The 19,402-nt window shown below is 35.4% G+C and overlaps 1 protein-coding gene across 1 annotated transcript in view; it reads right to left on the bottom strand.

The window, feature by feature from the left end:
• The window catches only part of CEP126 (centrosomal protein 126), a 171,384-nt gene extending 153,302 nt beyond the window's left edge, over nucleotides 1-18,082 (bottom strand). The window contains 2 exon segments of the mRNA XM_061203698.1: nucleotides 11,295-11,414; nucleotides 17,789-18,082. Of these exon segments, the coding sequence (XP_061059681.1) occupies nucleotides 11,295-11,414; nucleotides 17,789-17,916 (248 nt within the window). The 5' untranslated portion in view covers nucleotides 17,917-18,082.
• Between the last annotated feature and the right edge of the window lie 1,320 nt (nucleotides 18,083-19,402).

A 19,402-nucleotide genomic window follows, 5' to 3' on the forward strand; every position in this document is an offset into this window, starting at 1 on the left:
ATGCAAGAAACATTTAACAAGGACGTAGAAGAACTAAAGAGGAACCAAGCAATGATGAAAAGCACAATAAATGAAATTAAAAATACTCTAGATGGGATCAATAGCAGAATAACTGAGGCAGAAGAACGGATAAGTGACCTGGAAGATAAAATGGTGGAAATAACTACTGCAGAGCAGAATAAAGAAAAAAGAATGAAAAGAACTGAGGACAGTCTCAGAGACCTCTGGACAACATTAAACGTACCAACATTCGAATTATAGGGGTCCCAGAAGAAGAAGAGAAAAAGAAAGGGACTGAGAAAATACTTGAAGACATTATAGTTGAAAACTTCCCTAATATGGGAAAGGAAATAGTTAATCAAGTCCTGGAAGCACAGAGAGTCCCATACAGGATAAATCCAAGGAGAAACACACCAAGACACATATTAATCAAACTATCAAAAATTAAATATAAAGAAAACATATTAAAAGCAGCAAGGGAAAAACAACAAATAACACACAAGGGCATCCCCATAAGGTTAACAGCTGATCTTTCAGCAGAAACTCTGCAAGCCAGAAGGGAGTGGCAGGATATACTTAAAGTGATGAAGGAGAAAAACCTACAACCAAGATTACTCTACCCAGCAAGGATCTCATTCAGATTTGATGGAGAAATTAAAACCTTTACAGACAAGCAAAAGCTGAGAGAGTTCAGCACCACCAAACCAGCTTTACAACAAATGCTAAAGGAACTTCTCTAGGCAAGAAACACAAGAGAAGGAAAACACCTACAATAACAAACCCAAAACATTTAAGAAAATGGGAATAGGAACATACATATCGATAATTACCTTAAATGTAAATGGATTAAATGCTCCCACCAAAAGACACAGACTGGCTGAATGGATACAAAAACAAGACCCATATATATGCTGTCTACAAGAGACCCACTTCAGACCTAGAGACACATACAGACTGAAAGTGAGGGGATGGAAAAAGATATTCCATGCAAATGGAAATCAAAAGAAAGCTGGAGTAGCAATTCTCACATCAGACAAAATAGACTTTAAAATAAAGACTATTACAAGAGACAAAGAAGGACACTATATAATGATCAAGGGATCGATCCAAGAGGAAGGTATAACAATTGTAAATATTTATGCACCCAACATAGGAGCACCTCAATACATAAGGCAAATACTAACAGCCATAAAAGGGGAAATCGACAGTAACACAATCATAGTAGGGGACTTTAACACCCCACTTTCACCAATGGACAGATCATCCAAAATGAAAATAAATAAGGAAACACAAGCTTTAAATGATACATTAAACAAGATGGACTTAATTGATATTTATAGGACATTCCACCCAAAAACAACAGAATACACATTTTTCTCAAGTGCTCATGGAACATTCTCCAGGATAGATCATATCTTGGGTCACAAATCGACCCTTGGTAAATTTAAAAAAATTGAAATCGTATCAAGTATCTTTTCCGACCACAACGCTATGAGACTAGATATCAATTACAGGAAAAGATCTGTAAAAAATACAAACACATGGAGGCTACACAATACACTACTTAATAACGAAGTGATCACTGAAGAAATCAAAGGGGAAATAAAAAAATACCTAGAAACAAATGACAACGGAGACACGACAACCCAAAACCTATGGGATGCAGCAAAAGCAGTTCTAAGAGGGAAGTTTATAGCAATACAAGCCTACCTCAAGAAACAGGAAACATCTCGAATAAACAACCTAACCTTGCACCTGAAGCAATTAGAGAAAGAAGAACAAAAAAACCCCAAAGCTAGCAGAAGGAAAGAAATCATAAAGATCAGATCAGAAATAAATGAAAAAGAAATGAAGGAAATGATAGCAAAAATCAATGAAACTAAAAGCTGGTTCTTTGAGAAGATAAACAAAATTGATAAACCATTAGCCAGACTCATCAAGAGAAAAAGGGAGAAGACTCAAATCAATAGAATTAGAAATGAAAAAGGAGAAGTAACCACTGACACTGCAGAAATACAAACGATCATGAGAGATTACTACAAGCAACTCTATGCCAATAAAATGGACAACCTGGAAGAAATGGACAGATTCTTAGAAATGCACAACCTGCCGAGACTGAACCAGGAAGAAATAGAAAATATGAACAGACCAATCACAAGCACTGAATTTGAAACTGTGATTAAAAATCTTCCAACACACAAAAGCCCAGGACCAGATGGCTTCACAGGCGAATTCTATCAAACATTTAGAGAAGAGCTAACACCTATCCTTCTCAAACTCTTCCAAAATATTGCAGAGGGAGGAACACTCCCCAACTCATTCTACGAGGCCACCATCACCCTGATACCAAAACCAGACAAAGATGTCACAAAGAAAGAAAACTACAGGCCAATATCACTGATGAACATAGATGCAAAAATCCTCAACAAAATACTAGCAAACAGAATCCAACAGCACATTAAAAGGATTATACACCATGATCAAGTGGGGTTTATTCCAGGAATGCAAGGATTCTTCAATATACGCAAATCAATCAACGTGATACATCACATTAACAAATTGAAGGAGAAAAACCATATGATCATCTCAATAGATGCAGAGAAAGCTTTCGACAAAATTCAACACCCATTTATGATAAAAGCCCTGCAGAAAGTAGGCATAGAGGGAACTTTCCTCAACATAATAAAGGCCATATATGACAAACCCGCAGCCAACATTGTCCTCAATGGTGAAAAACTGAAACTATTTCCACTAAGATCAGGAACAAGACAAAGTTGCCCACTCTCACCACTATTATTCAACATAGTTTTGGAAGTGTTAGCCACAGCAATCAGAGAAGAAAAAGAAATAAAAGGAATCCAAATCGGAAAAGAAGTAAAGCTGTCACTGTTTGCAGATGACATGATACTATACATAGAGAATCCAAAAGATGCTACCAGAAAACTACTAGAGCTAATCAATGAATTTGGTAAAGTAGCAGGATACAAAATTAATGCACAGAAATCTCTTGCATTCCTATACACTAATGATGAAAAATCTGAAAGTGAAATTAAGAAAACACTCCCGTTTACCATTGCAACAAAAAGAATAAAATATCTAGGAATAAACCTACCTAAGGAGACAAAAGACCTGTATGCAGAAAATTATAGGACACTGATGAAAGAAATTAAAGATGATACAAATAGATGGAGAGATATACCATGTTCTTGGATTGGAAGAATCAACATTGTGAAAATGACTCTGCTACCCAAGGCAATCTACAGATTCAATGCAATCCCTATCAAACTACCACTGGCATTTTTCACAGAACTAGAACAAAACATTTCACAATTTGTATGGAAACACAAAATACCCCGAATAGCCAAAGCAATCTTGAGAATGAAAAATGGAGCTGGAGGAATCAGGCTCCCTGGCTTCAGGCTATACTACAAAGCTACAGTAATCAAGACAGTTTGGTACTGGCACAAAAACAGAAATATAGATCAATGGAACAGGATAGAAAGCCCAGAGATAAGCCCACGCACATATGGTCACCTTATCTTTGATATAGGAGGCAAGCATATACAGTGGAGAAAAGACAGCCTCTTCAATAAGTGGTGCTGGGAAAATTGGACAGGTACATGTAAAAGTATGAAATTAGAACACTCCCTGACACCATACACAAAAATAAATTCAAAATGGATTAAAGACCTAAGTGTAAGGCGAGACACTATCAAACTCTTAGAGGAAAACATAGGCAGAACACTGTATGACATAAGTCACAGCAAGATCCTTTTTGACCCAGCTCCTAGAGAAATGGAAATAAAAACACAAATAAACAAATGGGACCTAATGAAACTTAAAAGCTTTTGCACAGCAAAGGAAACCATAAACAAGACCAAAAGACAACCCTCAGAATGGGAGAAAATATTTGCAAATGAAGCAACTGACAAAGGATTAATCTCCAAGATTTACAAGCAGCTCATGCAGCTCAATAACAAAAAAACAAACAACCCAATCCAAAAATGGGCAGAAGACCTAAATAGACATTTCTCCAAAGAAGATATACAGATTGCCAACAGACACATGAAAGAATGCTCAACATCATTAATCATTAGAGAAATGCAAATCAAAACTACAATGAGGTATCATCTCACACCGGTCAGAATGGCCATCATCAAAAAATCTAGAAACAATAAATGCTGGAGAGGGTGTGGAGAAAAGGGAACACTCTTGCACTGTTGGTGGGAATGTAAATTGATACAGCCACTATGGAGAACAGTATGGAGGTTCCTTAAAAAACTAAAAATAGAACTACCATACGACCCAGCAATCCCATTACTGGGCATATACCCTGAGAAAACCATAATTCAGAAAGAGTCATGTACCAAAATATTCATTGCAGCTCTGTTTACAATAGCCAGGACATGGAAGCAACCTAGGTGTCCATCATTGGATGAATGGATAAAGAAGATGTGGCACATATATACAATGGAATATTACTCAGCCATAAAAAGAAATGAAATGGAGGTATTTGTAATGAGGTGGATGGAGTTAGAGTCTGTCATACAGAGTGAAGTAAGTCAGAAAGCGAAAAACATATAAAGTATGCTAACACATATATATGGAATCCAAGGAAAAAAAAAAAGTTCATGAACAACCTAGTGGCAAGATGGAAATAAAGACACAGACCTACTAGAGAATGGACTTGAGGATATGGGGAGGGGGAGGGGTGAGATGTGACAGGGTGAGAGAGTGTCATGGACATATATACACTACCAAATGTAAAATAGATAGCTAGTGGGAAGCAGCCGCATAGCACAGGGAGATCAGCTCGGTGCTTTGTGACCACCTAGAGGGGTGGGATAGGGAGGGTGGGAGGGAGGGAGATGCAAGAGGGAAGAGATATGGGAACATATGTATATGTATAACTGATTCACTTTGTTATAAAGCAGAAACTAACACACCATTGTAAAGCAATTATACTTCAATAAAGATGTTTAAAAAAAAAAAAAGAAAAAGCTTTTGACAAAATTCAATACCTATTTATGATAAAAACTCTCCAGAAAATGGGCATGGAGGGAACCTGCCTCAACATAATAAAGGTCATATATGACAAACCCACAGCAAACATCATTCTCAATGGTGAAAAAGTGAAAGCATTTCCCCTAAGTTCAGGAACAAGGCAAGGATGACCACTCTCACCACTTTTATTCAACATTGTTTTGGAAGTCCTAGCCACAGCAATCAGAGAAGAAAAAGAAATAAAAGGATTCCAAATTGGAAAAGAAGAAGTAAAACTGTCACTGTTTGCAGATGACATGATACTATGCATAGAAAATCCTAAAGATGCTGCCTGAAAACTACTAGAGCTAATCAATGAATTTGGTAAAGTTGCAGGATACAAAATTAATACACAGAAATCTCTTGCATTCCTATACACTAATAACAAAAAATCAGAAAGAGAAATTAAGAAAATTATCCTATTTACCATTGCAACAAAAAGAATAAAATACCTAGGAATAAACCTACCTAGGAGGCAAAAGACCTTAATCAGAAAGCTATGAGATACTGATGAAAGAAATCAAAGACAACACAAACAGATGGAGAGATATACCATGTTCCTGGACTGGAAGAATCAATATTGTGAAAATGACTATACTACCCAAAGCAATCTACAGATTCAATGCAATCCCTATCAAATTACCAATGGCATTTTACAAAGAATCAGAATAAAAAATTTTACATTTTGTATGGAAATACAAAAGACCCCGAATAGCCCAAACAATCTTGAGAAAGAAAAACAGAGCTGGAGGAATCAGGCTCCCGGACTTCAGACTATACTACAAAGTCATTAAAACAGTATGGTGCTGGCACAAAAACAGAAATATAGATCAAGGGAACAGGATGGAAAGCCCAGAGATAAACCCAGGCACCTATGGTCACCTAATCTCTGATAAAGGAGGCAAGAATATACAATGGAGAAAAGATGCTCTCTTCTATAAGTGGTGCTGGGAAAACTGGACAACTACATGTGAGAGAATGAAATTAGAACACTCCCTAATACCATACACAAAAGTAAACTCAAAATGGATTAAAGACCTAAATGTAAGGCTAGACACTATAAAACTCTTAGAGGAAAACATAGGCAAAACACTCTTTGACATAAATTGCAGCAAGATCTTTTTTGACCCACCTCCTAGAGTATGAAAATAAAAACAAAAATAAACAAATGGGACCTAATTAAACTTATTAGCTTTTACACAGCAAAGGAAACCATAAACAAGACGAAAAGACAGTCCTCAGAATGGGAGAAAATATTTGCAAACGAAGCAACTGACAAGGTATTAATCTCCAATATACACAAACAGCTCATGCAGCTCAATGTCAAAAAAAATAAACCCAATCAAGAAATGGGTGGAGACCTAAACAGACATTTCTCCAAAGAAGACATACTTATGGCCAACAAACACATGAAAAGATGCTCAACATCACTAATTATGAGAGAAATGCAAATCACAAGTACAGTGAGGTATCACTTCTCACCAGTCAGAATGGCCATCATCAAAAAATCTACAAACAATAAATGCTGAAGAGGGTGTAGAGAAAAGGGAATCCTGTTACACTGTTGTTGGGAATGTAGATTGGTACAGCCACTATGGAGAACAGTATGGAGGTTCTTTAAAAACTAAAAACAGAGCTACCATATGACCCAGCGATCCCACTACTGGGCATATACCCAGAGAAAAACATAATTAAAAAAGACACATGTGCCCCAATGTTCATTGCTGCACTATTTACAATAGCCAGGATATGGAAGCAAGTTAAATGTCCATCAACAGAGGACTGGTTAAAGAAGATCTGGTACATATATACAATGGGATATTACTCAGTCATAAAAAAGAATGAAATTGGGTCAGTTGTAGAGATGTGGATGGACCTAGAGATTGTCATACACAGTGAAGTAAGTCAGAAAGAGAAAAACAAATATCGTATATTAACGCATATATGTGGAATCTAGAAAAATGGTATAGATGATCTTATTTGCCAAGCAGAAACAGAGACACAGATGTAGAGAACAAACATATGGATACCAAGGGGAAAAGTGGGGGGGGGATGAATTGGGAGATTGGGATTGATTACATACAGTATTGATACTACATATACAATAGATAACTAATGAGAACCTACTGTATAGCACAGAGAACTCTACTAAATGCTCTATGGTGAGCTAAATGGGAAGGAAATCCAAAAAAGAGAAGATATATGTATACATGTAGCTGATTCACTTTGCTGTATAGTAGAAACTAATACAACATTGTAAAACAGCTATACTTCAATAAAAATTAAATTAAAAAAAAAAAAAGAATTCACCAAGCTTGCCAGTTGAGGCTAGTACTGTAAACTAAATAAAGCTTAATAGCTCAAGGACAATACAGTAATATAACAGAGTAGAATATTTGATGCCCATAATAATGATTCTAAGGTATAAAGAATAAACTGCATTTATCATAATTTGTATAAAAGATTACAGAAATATGCATTGCAATTTAGAAAGATTTATATTAAAAATGTCAATAACATTTGCATAATTGATAAGTATTCCATTTCTGACAATGCTCTTCATGCACCACACATAACTGACCTTTGACTCCTATTGACCCTACCTACTCAATCCCTACTCTACCTTCATACTTTACCTTCATACCTTCTCTGGCTTAGATCACTATAACAGCTTTCTACCTGTCTTCTTTGCCTCCAGCCTGTGCTTTCAATTCATCCTCTACTCCTCTGCTACAATGAGATAAAATATAAACATGATCATGATACTTCTCTGATTTCACTCTTTCAACAACATCTCAGAGTCCTAAGGATAGGGTTTAATTTCTTTAGATTGACACAGAAGTTATTTTATGAAATGACTCCTATCAACTCTATAGCTTCCTTTCCTGATACCCTTCCACATTTTGCTGTGCCTAAATCACATAAAACTTTTGTCTTTTATTTCATAACATTAGCTTTTTCACATATTGTCCTCCTTTATCTCTTAAGTACCCTAACTCCTGGTTATCTAACAAGACATTACTCTTCCAGGAGTTCTTCCTTGTCCTGCAGTATATGAGATGTACTTCTACAGCACCTTGTAGGTGACTCAATCATAGTATTTATTGCATAGCATTGCCATCCTTTATTACTTCACTATTAGTAAATTGAGGGCAAGAATCATACATTTTATTTTTATCCTCTAGTATATGAAACCCAGTAAATGTTAGTTGAATGAATAAATGCTGTCCTGTATGACATTTTAAATGGTCAAAGATAACTTCTAAATATACTAAATTCCTTTAATTTTCCTTTAATATATTATGAATATATTATGGATAATATACCCATGGATATTTAAACCTACTGATATCTGGATTTATTTAAATCTGTTTATATTTTTTAGCTTATACCAAAGTTCTATATATGCAGGTTTGATTAATATGACTTACTGCTTAAAGTATAATTCCTTCTTATTTATTCTAAGGTACATTTTTCCTGCTTCATGGGGAACTCCAAACTCCATCATTCTCACAAATAGATAATGCAGCTACCCCATACTTCATGTTCACCAAGTAATTCATTCCGTGATTCTCTAGGTAATTTTTTTTTCTGCCTATAGGATATGTAAGGAATCTTTTTTAATTATAGATTTTAGTGATTCTTCCTAAGTGCTTGTCTCTCACCACTTGGTAGTGTTTCCTCTTCTCTTTATTTGGGCAGTTTTCCCCATTCTGTCCTTTTCTTTCTTATTCTGCGAGTTAGTTATATAGTTCCATAGTTTTGTCTGATCATCTGAACTTTTAAGCCTACATGCTTATATTATATTGTTTTAAAACTATCTGAAGGTTCCTTTTGAGTTCTTTACTTCCTAAAATTTATTTCAATTTATTTTCCTCATGAAGTCACGTTAAGTCAGATTATTGACATTTCTAACGTTTAGTGATAAAATAGATTAACCAAAATTATTTTTTTCTCCCAATATGATGTTTAATAATTGGTACTCAATTAGCTATGCTTGCTGCCTATTCACTAATTTTTCAAAAGATAGTTCTAAAGTTGAAAATTAAAAACAATGTAGGAAATAAGTTAATTTTCTTTATGTGTGTATATATTAAAATTACTTGGTCCACAAAGCAGCCTACTAGAAAGTTACCTGAGGATATGATCCAGCAAACTAATGTTATAAAACAAAACAAAAAAAGGGACGCTATGAGGCAAGAAACTGTGGCTCCAATCCTGAGACCAATAAAGGGAAGTTTCAGATGCCCGTTGTGCATTAGGTCTAAAAGGTAACCGGTATCTATTGTAGCAGTACCTAGTGATGAAGGGAGGAGGACTTGGAGGGAAACAAAGGGGACTCCACTGTATGGACACTGAGTGACAGAATGGAAAACTTAAGAATGTGATAAAAACATACAAGAAAAATACTGGCAATAGAAATGCAAAAAATAATAAATAACAAGAAAATTTAAATGTGTGTGATTTTAAGCGATTAATGCAAGTAAACAAAGAGCACTTGGTGCTATGAACATCTTTTGAGTACTATTGGGGAAACAGTACTGATAATGTCAAAGTATAAATTTGTCTCTTTTTGTAGAAAAAAACAGTGTTAGGAGAATATCTCTACTTGTAGGAAAAATATTTTTTTCTATACTCTATGACCATAATATGAATAGACAGCATAAACTTAGATGAGGTTAAGCATAGATAGATAGGCCAAAAAATCCATAATGATAGACATATTCTGAAATTCAGAAGTGCACAAATAATTTGGTCCCCTTTTAAAAGGTAAAATATAGAAACAAAAGATTAGTGTTTTAAAATAAATTTTTATGTGGCTTTACAAAAACAAAAAGGGTTTTTTTTTTTTTTTTTTACCCCTCTGTAGGGTGACAGAAAAATAAAACATAATGAAATTGTATTGGAAAATGTTCTGCCTCTTAGAATTTTAAACCAAAAATTTTCTTCTATATTTTCTACATCAGAATTCTTATGGGTGTTTGATGAGAGAAGAGAGGTAGGAACTTTATGAATCAAATTCCACATATAAAGCCTGCTATTTCATACAGCAAGACAATTATTAGAAAATATACAATTGACAAATATTAATTTATTAATCAATAAAATAAGTTTAATGAAGAGCACTATGTGACAAATACTTGTACATGCGTTCTCAACTATTCATCTCTAATATTACCTTTTTTGCTCTATGTAACAATTCCTTGAAAAAGATTGTATTAATTCCAATCATAAATGAGAAACTGAAGCTCAAAGAGATTAAATAACTTGCTCTAACTCATGGAGCTAGGATTTAAACCTAGATCTCTGATTCCAAAGCCCATGACCCTTTCAACATATGATTATTCATTTTTATTGAACTCCTATCATGTGCCTTTTATAAGCTTCAGGAGCTGAAAGGTAGGAGAAAAACAGAAATACACAAATACAAAACAAAAACAAGCTTCATTAAATACTTTCAACTACTCCAGGCAATATAGAGTTAATCTAAAGAGAATACAGTGCCAGAAAAAAATTGCAGATAAACAATTTTGTATTCCCCAAATGGGATTTGCAACATATGCCCAATGATGTAGTAATAAATTCTAGGGCTTTTCTACTATTCACCTATTGTAGAACTATGAACAAGGTAGCAAAAACAACAATAAAAATGGCATAACCACTCTGTATTAAAAAAATCTAATAATTCAAACACATCTTGAAGAATGTCAAGCAGGGATAGGATGGTTTGCATCTTTATTTAGTTTCCAGTTTATACAAGAAAGCATTTTTTTTAATGGCAATCATTTATAAATTTTTTTTTATCATATTTCCACAATTATTCATATTTCCCCCATTTTTCTGACTGGATGAATGAGGGTAGCACATATAGAAAAATTATACATAAGTGAATAATGAATTAAAATCAAATATATTCTATTAGAGCCTAAATGCTAATTAGTAACCTTTTACCATAAAATGTTACAAAAAATGAAGAATACTTTTTATAGTCATTTTAAGAAGTGAATATGACACTAATAAGTTCTATGACAAGAAAAGACTGCTACAGTCATGGTAAGTAAACTAGATGATACATCACTATCTTTGTGCTGTGGCAGAAAAACAATAAAATTTAAAAGCCACAAAAATCTTGATCAATTATATATATAAATCACTGTCATGACTTAGGTTCATAAAATGCTACAAAGTAGAGAAATGATTAATTTATGACTTTGAGTTTCTATGCTTCTGAATAAAATACAGTTACTTACTTTTTTCTCCGGTTTGACTCCACAAAATATTTATGTGCTTGATTTCGACATATTTTTTGTTGCTGCAGTAATATTTGGCGCTCTTCTTCTAAATTTTTCTCAAAATGGATTTTCATATCTCTAATGGCAGCATAAAGTTAAGGACAGTGGTTTATGTCTTTAGTGGATGAGTATCAGTGCTATCTGATAAATACAATTACAGCCTCATACTAATGATGTAATGATTTTTTGTGGAACAATTAGTATGTGTACACATCAGTGTTAGTGTATGACCGGCACATGTTTTATGTAAAAAGAACTCTCAACTTTGTATTAGAACTGAAGATACATCTTACTTTCTTTGGGGAAAAATTAATTACTTTTAGACATCATGAGCCCAGATAAGGAGACTACATATCTTTTCATTCATTATACAGATACTTGAGTACTTATTAACAAGTTACTGTCTCAGGCATGTATATAGAAAAATGAAAGAAGGTTATATCTCATTAATAGAAAGCAGATGAATTAAACGTTTCAGTAGATCCTTTAATCCATAGCATGAAAGTCATATTCAAGTATTAAAAATCAAATAGCAATATAACTGGAAAGTTTGGGAATATAGTTTACTTAGTGATTTACCCATAAGTTAAAAAACAAACCATTAGGAAAACCATACACAGTAATGTTTACTCAGAATTTTGCCAGATACGGAGTATTTTAGTTATCCTAATTATCCATTCATTTGAAATTTACTGTATAAAATTAAACTTTCTTTAAATAAGTTGAATTGATATGGTTAATTGATGTCTGAGCTTATTTAGTTACATTTCAACTGGCATTATTGAATGCCTTTATCAAATTTATCACAGTATTTTTCTGTTTTTAATGATTTTTAAGTTTTAAAAAGTGGTCATTCAATTACCATTTTCAGTACCTCATCATTAGATGTAGATGCATACAAGATCGTACTGAAGTTATTTATTGCAGGGCATGCCTATTTGTCTTTTTAGAATAAACAGTGTGTTTAAATTTTCCCCCCTCAAAATAAGGTTTGAAATTCTCTTTAAGAGTTCTATTTAATCAAGATTTTTTTATATGCCATAAATAATAATGGTAAAACAGAATATAAGAAATACATTAAATAATAAATTATGCTGTACATAAGTTGTTAATTCAAAATGTGTTAATTTTAGGATCCTGCAGTGCTTCAACATTAACATAATAAAAAAAACCTTATATATTTCAAAACAAGCACGTTTATTTGAACTTTTTGGTCATTTGAAACTTTGCTAATGGGAGCTTTCAATTATGTTAATATTTAACCATTTTTATGCCATTGTTCATAATTAACCTGTATTATAAAATTTTGCACTACCTCACCATAAACAAATACACGCACAGACACACAATATTTTTACTTAAAGTTTCTTTTGAAGGATTTATAAAAATGAAACAGAAAGGGAAGCAACCTGTTTTTTTTTTTTTGTTAGCACAGAAACAGCTAAAGATTTAGCTTGTTCTTTTCTAGTAGAGTACTTTATTAGAAGGAGTCAGACTTTAACAAGATGGCTAACTACGAAGTCACAACATGGCAGTGGAGGAAAGTGCAACTTCCTTTCAGGGTACCCAAGAGTAACATTGTGGGGGGAGAAAAGGGAGAATTTGCTTTGACTCAGGTGAGAAATATGCAGGACTATGATGCATGTGGAGATAATTCTGTTCTCTGTTTAACATGCTTGAAGTCTCACCACAGGAACATAAAGAAAATCACAAATGTAATGTTTGTAATAATGTTCTGATAACTATATATTGTTAGATTTAATTAAATGTCTCTTTCTCTATATAATATACATATGTATTATATATAATACATATATAATATTGCCTGCCGAGTTGTAAAAAATACTGCTGCCTTTGTATCTCTTCAAAGTATGGTATCCAAATTTAAAAAATATTAGATGGCTGGTTAAACTTTTATTTTTCATACAAGCTGTATTGTAAAGGTAAGATATTTCCATAAGAATCACTGTTAAATACTTGTTCAAAGGAAGGTAATTTTTATATGTTTAACAGTAAAAAAACCAACCAACAACAAACCCAAGAATACTACGGGCACGTAATACATAATGATTATAGTTTAAAGCATAGCCTAATCTACCCCACCTCATCCTCATCTCTTCCTCTCCCAATTTAGTCTTTTTCTAATTGTAGCTCATTTAGGTTGTTTTAAATATGTTACCATCACTAATAACTATGAATCATATAACCCATACTCTTGTCAAGTTTATTAGAGCCATCCAGATTCTTTCTCTTCTTCTCTGTACCTCTCCACAGACTTGGCTCAGATGCTCTAAATCCCTTGCCTGGACTACTTCAGTAGTCTTCTAACTCATCTTATTACAGTACTCCTAAACTTGCCGTCCTCCATTTGAACCTCCACAAAACCAGCTAAACACAAATCTCATTGGGTTTCTCATTCTTTGCTGTTCTCTAAAATCTCCCTATCACCTTCATGATGCATTACAAATTTCTTGGAATATACAGCATTTTATAATCTGGTCTGTTTTTTCAACTTCATTTTTCAACATTTCCCTGCATGACTCCGATGTCCAGCCACACTAAGATACTTATTAACAGAACAAGCCATGATGTAGTATGCCATTATTTTTGGCACTTGCTGGCTAATTCTACTCATCTTTTCAGGGACACCTCAAGCAGTTCCTCCCCTATGAAGCTTTTTCTAACCCTCACTGGATGACTTGACACCCTCATGGGTACGTCATATGTGTCTCCTCTATATTTCTGTAACTCCAATGCCTGGCATGGTGCTTAGAATATGGTAATAGCTTAATAAAAGCTTACTGAATGATTTCCTTGGAGAAAATTCTCAGTAGATAAACTAGGACAAAAGGTATACACATTTTTATAGCTTTTAGTGCCTCACAGACAAATTGGTTTCTAAAAGGGTTCTATAAATCTACATGTCATTAGAAATATATGAACATGAGTTTCTACACCTCATGAGCATAAGGTAGTACTTTTTTTTTAGAAAGACTGAATGGAAAGTCATGTTTTATTATGTATGTATTAGCAAAATAGAATAATTGCCATGTTGGGCCACTAATTTTTATTTTCCTCTTTGGTGAATTGTTAATTCAGAGTCACTGGACATTTATCTATTGAGAACGTCAATTAAAAAATCAATTTCAGTAAATTCAATAGAGATAGAATAGTGTAAATATTAACCCTCTATCATAGTTACTATAAGTATTTTCCCCAGATAATTTGTTTTATTTAATTATACAATTCCCCCTTACACTGAAGTTTTAAATTAATGAGATATCTTTGAGATATTTTTCACTTGAAATTGATTCTTTCTTTTCAAAAGGTAAAGTTACTATACCTTCAAACTATGAAAAAGGTGAAGTTCTATTTTCTGTCAGTTTTCCTTTATGATTTTTTATTTATTTTTATATTTACCCTTTTTATCAGTTCAAGCATATTTTGGAATGTAGTGTAAAATGTGACTCAAGGTAGAGATGGTGAGTTTAGACTATGCTTTTTTAGAGGTTTGACTAAGGAGACAGGAGATAGTAGAACACAGTTAAAAGGGTTTGATTGTTAGTTTTAAGGATAATTAAGACCAGAGCATGTTTACAGGCTGTAGGGAAAGAAGGCTATTTGACAAAAGTTGGAAGTAAATTGTAAGGGAGAGTTAGGATAATTTACAATCCAGGGTTACTGAGAAGAGAGGTGATGAAAATAGGGCACAAGTGAATGGATTCACCTTTTACAGTAAAAGTGATATCCCATCAGCGAGCCTGGAATAAAAGAGCAGGGTAGGGGATTGAGGGTGGTGATGGGAGTAAGAGGGTTTGTGTTGTTTGTTGGGAGGGACCTGAGGGAGTTCATGGCATCCATTCTCTTATGAAGTATTGTAGTAAGACAGTCTCCTGCAAATGACGGGAGGTGATCAAGACCTGGCACAGAAACTAATTAAGAGGAACAAGAGAGGACCCTGTTCTTGTTCTGGTGAAGCTGGAAACCATCAAGCTGTAGCGGTTTTGTGATGTTTTTCTCTGACAGCATTTTTATTGTTGAGTGAAGGAGTAGAGAAATAGGGTTGTAGTAGTTACTGGGTGGTTGAGGAAGAATAGGAATGCAAAGAACCAAGGATGTTGGTGAGAGAATATGTGTAGATAATTAAGAATAGGGTATAAACTGGGTAGGGAATAAAGAGAGGCAAGGTGGGGGCTAGGATAAAATGGAAGGGGAAAAGACTGGAGATATTTATGAGAAAACAAGAGGCATAGTGTGAAGGGGACATGAAAGACCTTCACTTCTTTATTCTATTTCTATTTGAATTATTTTAAGAAATTGAAATTATAGAACTTCAGCTAATTTTAATTAGATGAACTTCATAAGGTTTTGTTCCTTGCCTTTAGAGTCAGGAAATTCTGACTTGAGTGAGAGAACTTCAACAGAAAGCTGGATGGCCTCTGAGTATTGAATTAATATTTGGAAGTCACATGTAGAAATTTTACCAAGCCACTTGCTTATTTTAAGTCTGCAGTTCTTTTTTTTTAATTTAGTCATTAATTCAATAAATTTGCATACCTACTTTGTACCAGGTATCCAATATGAAACATTACAGATACGAAGAACATCCAAAATAATACAAAAGGTGCTTAAGTGTTTCTCCAACTAGTAACATAATGATATTCTTGATTTAGTGTCATAGTCTTTATTACGTTCAAAAGAATTCCTCTACCCCAATTTAAATATATATACTAATTTTATATATACTAGCAAATATATGTATATAAACTAGCAAAAAGTATATTATATATACTTATATAGTATATATACATACAGATGCATATATATGTATACACACATACTAGCAAAAGTTGTTGGATTTTAGCAAAGCTCTGGGCCTCTATTGAAATGATCATCTACAACTTTCTTAATTTTAACTATATATTTAGAATTCAAGTATATTTTTAGTAATACATTTCTTTATAGGAAACCAACATAATTCTGGAATTATGTCTATTTGGTTTTGTTCATTTGAGGTACTGCTGAATTTATTTACAAATATTTCCTTTGTTGTATCAATATTCATACCTCATAAATTTAAAAATATTAAGTTTTGACCATTTCACTTATGAAAATGATGGAAAGATACACTTTGTCAATGAGCCACTTACAGTGCTTCCCTATTTTCTGATTTAGCTATAAATCAGGGTCAGTGTAATAGGAGTTCGGGGTCCAAGAAAATACAATGTCAAGGGGACAGAATCAAATCCATACAGAAAGCAATACAGTTTATTTCAGATTACTTCTTGGGCGAGGACAATTTTGAGGAGTAGTAAGGGCAAAAGCCAAAGTGAATGGAGTTAATAATGAATAGATGAAAAGAATTAGAAGCTGCTGTTGCAGGTCAGGGTTTCTGAGAAGTTGACTAAAGAAAGAAAAGACAGAAGGGTTAAAAGCTTGAGGAAAGCATGATCAGAGGGGGGATATTTTACCATCAGTTAAGCTTTGTACATATCTGTCTTCCTCACTAGAGTTGTATCCCAAGCACCTAGTCAAAGAGCAGACACTAAATGAAAATTGGTTGTTGACTTGCTTTTAAAAGTGCAACATCCCAGAAGTGGAAGACAATAAGGATAAGAAAATGGGGTTTAACTTGAAAACTGAAGACACTCCATTCTCTGACAAGAATGAAGATGATTATACAGCACCATCACTACCAATCAAGTCCTTTGAGAATACAAAGGTTACACTCTAATTATCATAACATTCTCTGAAGGAATAAACGTGATTTACAAATTTTGAAAACAAAATTCTTTCACTCTTTCAATTTTCTACAATGCAACCAACAGCAATATCAAAGGTGGGCTAGACTAATTCTTAGGGACAGGTCAGAGATAATCCAGTGCGAAGCCTCCGGGCCCTTTGCTTCTCATTTTCTGTCTGTTGTCTCTCTGACAACAGCCTGGGCAGAGGATGGAAAACAAAACAAATTAACCAACTGTGTTAGGCTTTAGCAGCTCTGGTAAATAAATTAGGGAAGTGTTAGGTTAACTGTTAAAACGGACTGTTTCAGGAGGGCAAAACATTTTACCTATTTGTGGAATTCTTTTCTCCAAGCAGCATGATTAATCAGGGGGTGGATAATATGAAGGAAAGGGCATAACGGCATAACTCGAGAAGACAAAACAATCCCCGTAGAACACACGGTTGATCTATTTGAAAACTCACAAAAAATTTACACCAAAGTTGAATGGGGGTGAGATAACAAGGTGGCAGGGAAAACGGTCCTAGACTAGGATAAAATGGTATTTCAGGTTTAAGGGGAGCAACGACAGTTACTTAAACAAATATCCGCACTAAGATGACTAGCTAGTTGCTATCACCTTGCATCTGTGATAATGGGAATCTAATGGGAAAAAAGATGGGCCCCGCTTCCAACACCGCTACCCCGGCAGCCACGGCTGGAAGGATACAGGTAAGCGCCAGGTCGGTGACGCCCGCCGCTCAACCGAGGGCTGAGGGGGGCTCTGACGCGGGTGTCCGAGGATTCAGTGCCCAGTCCCGCGACCGCGCTCCGGGCTCCGGGCCTCCCGGTCATCATCCTTCATTCACCTCAGCGCCGCCTCTCGGCTCGCCCCCAGCGCCTCCCTCATGGCAGCTCCGGCTTCCTCCTCCTCCGCCCCTCCCTGCACTCCGTCTCTCAGGCCCCGCGTCACTGCGGCGGGAAGGTTGGCCGCGGCAGCTCTGGTTCCCGCACAGCGGCGCTCTTGGCTGTAGTGGCGACGGCAGCTGCAGCAGCGGCGACCTTGCCTGGCAATGGCAGAGGTGGCGGCCGCGACCCCAACGCCTCCGCCATGTTGACAACCAACCGACACCGCGTCCTTCGCGACGGCTACCAGGGTGTGGGGGCGGGGCGCCCGAGGCAGCCAATAGGAGGCGCGGACTCCCGCCTACTCCCCCCCACCACACTGAGCTGACTGCGGGCGGCGGCCGGGAACCCTGGCATCATCCTCAGGGACCCGAGTCTTCGCAGGAATGGGGAGCTGACTTGTGCCTCGGAGCCTGACTCCGTTCTACCTCCCTTTTTAATGATGATGTTTTCGTGAGGGTATTGAGAGTGATGAAAGACAGTGAGACGCAAAATCTTCAGATACAGGCAAACGCCACCGTGGGGATTCTGAAATGATTGCCTCGGGGATAATTCAGGGTAGGATTTGTTGTTTAACTACCGAGTCCTGCTGTGGGGTTTGGGTTGTGTCTTTCTGGAGCATCACTATCCCCAAACACCATCTCTTTTAAAAGGCTTTGTGGAGTGGAAATTTCCTTTCTCTGCATTCTCTCACCCACTCCCTGACGCTTCTGCCATTCCGTCTGCAAGTCGTCTTCCTTGCCATTTCCCTACTTATAACGTCGCATTGCAAAGGCTTTTAATGGTGCCAGCCTTGCTGCCAGATTCTGGAAATAGACCATCAAAGCATCGGCGGCCAGGAAAGTAGTGCAGATTAATTTAGTAATCTCCTGGGAAGATATGCCAAAAGAGATCATCATATTGAAATTGTTTCAAGCTCTTATGGAAAATTGGATTTTTTAGCCACCAGGTTTAGTGGTTTTGCAAGTAAAAATTTGAAAAAAGGCTGAAACTCTTTGTTGGAGCTCATTTTAAAAGTACATATAAATTCTGACTGTATTTCAGCCAGGTTTTTTTTTTTTTTTTTTTCTTTCTTTTTGTGTGGAAGAAACTCCCAGATTGGAAGCAGAATGTACAAACAGAATAAAAATCACTTGCCCACCATTCAAATACCTCTGTCTTTGTGAATCAATTTGTTCATTTTTAGAGTTCAAATAATAAACTTTTCCAGTTGAAGCTATTTAAAACAGAGTTTTTGCAAAGTTGGATACAATGACTCATACTGGAATGTGTTCTGGTGTCTGAGATTTAGAAGTGCCACAACAAATCCAGTTTTGAGTTAAAACACAAAACACATAAGCCCCCTTCAGGACCATACCAAGAGGGTAGAATAGATAATCTTGACAAAGAAAGGCTAAATGTGTATACTGGGATGATTAGCTATCTTTGCAAATTTTTA

This window comes from Eubalaena glacialis, chromosome 10, assembly GCF_028564815.1.
Source record: "Eubalaena glacialis isolate mEubGla1 chromosome 10, mEubGla1.1.hap2.+ XY, whole genome shotgun sequence".
Classification (NCBI taxonomy): domain Eukaryota; kingdom Metazoa; phylum Chordata; class Mammalia; order Artiodactyla; family Balaenidae; genus Eubalaena; species Eubalaena glacialis.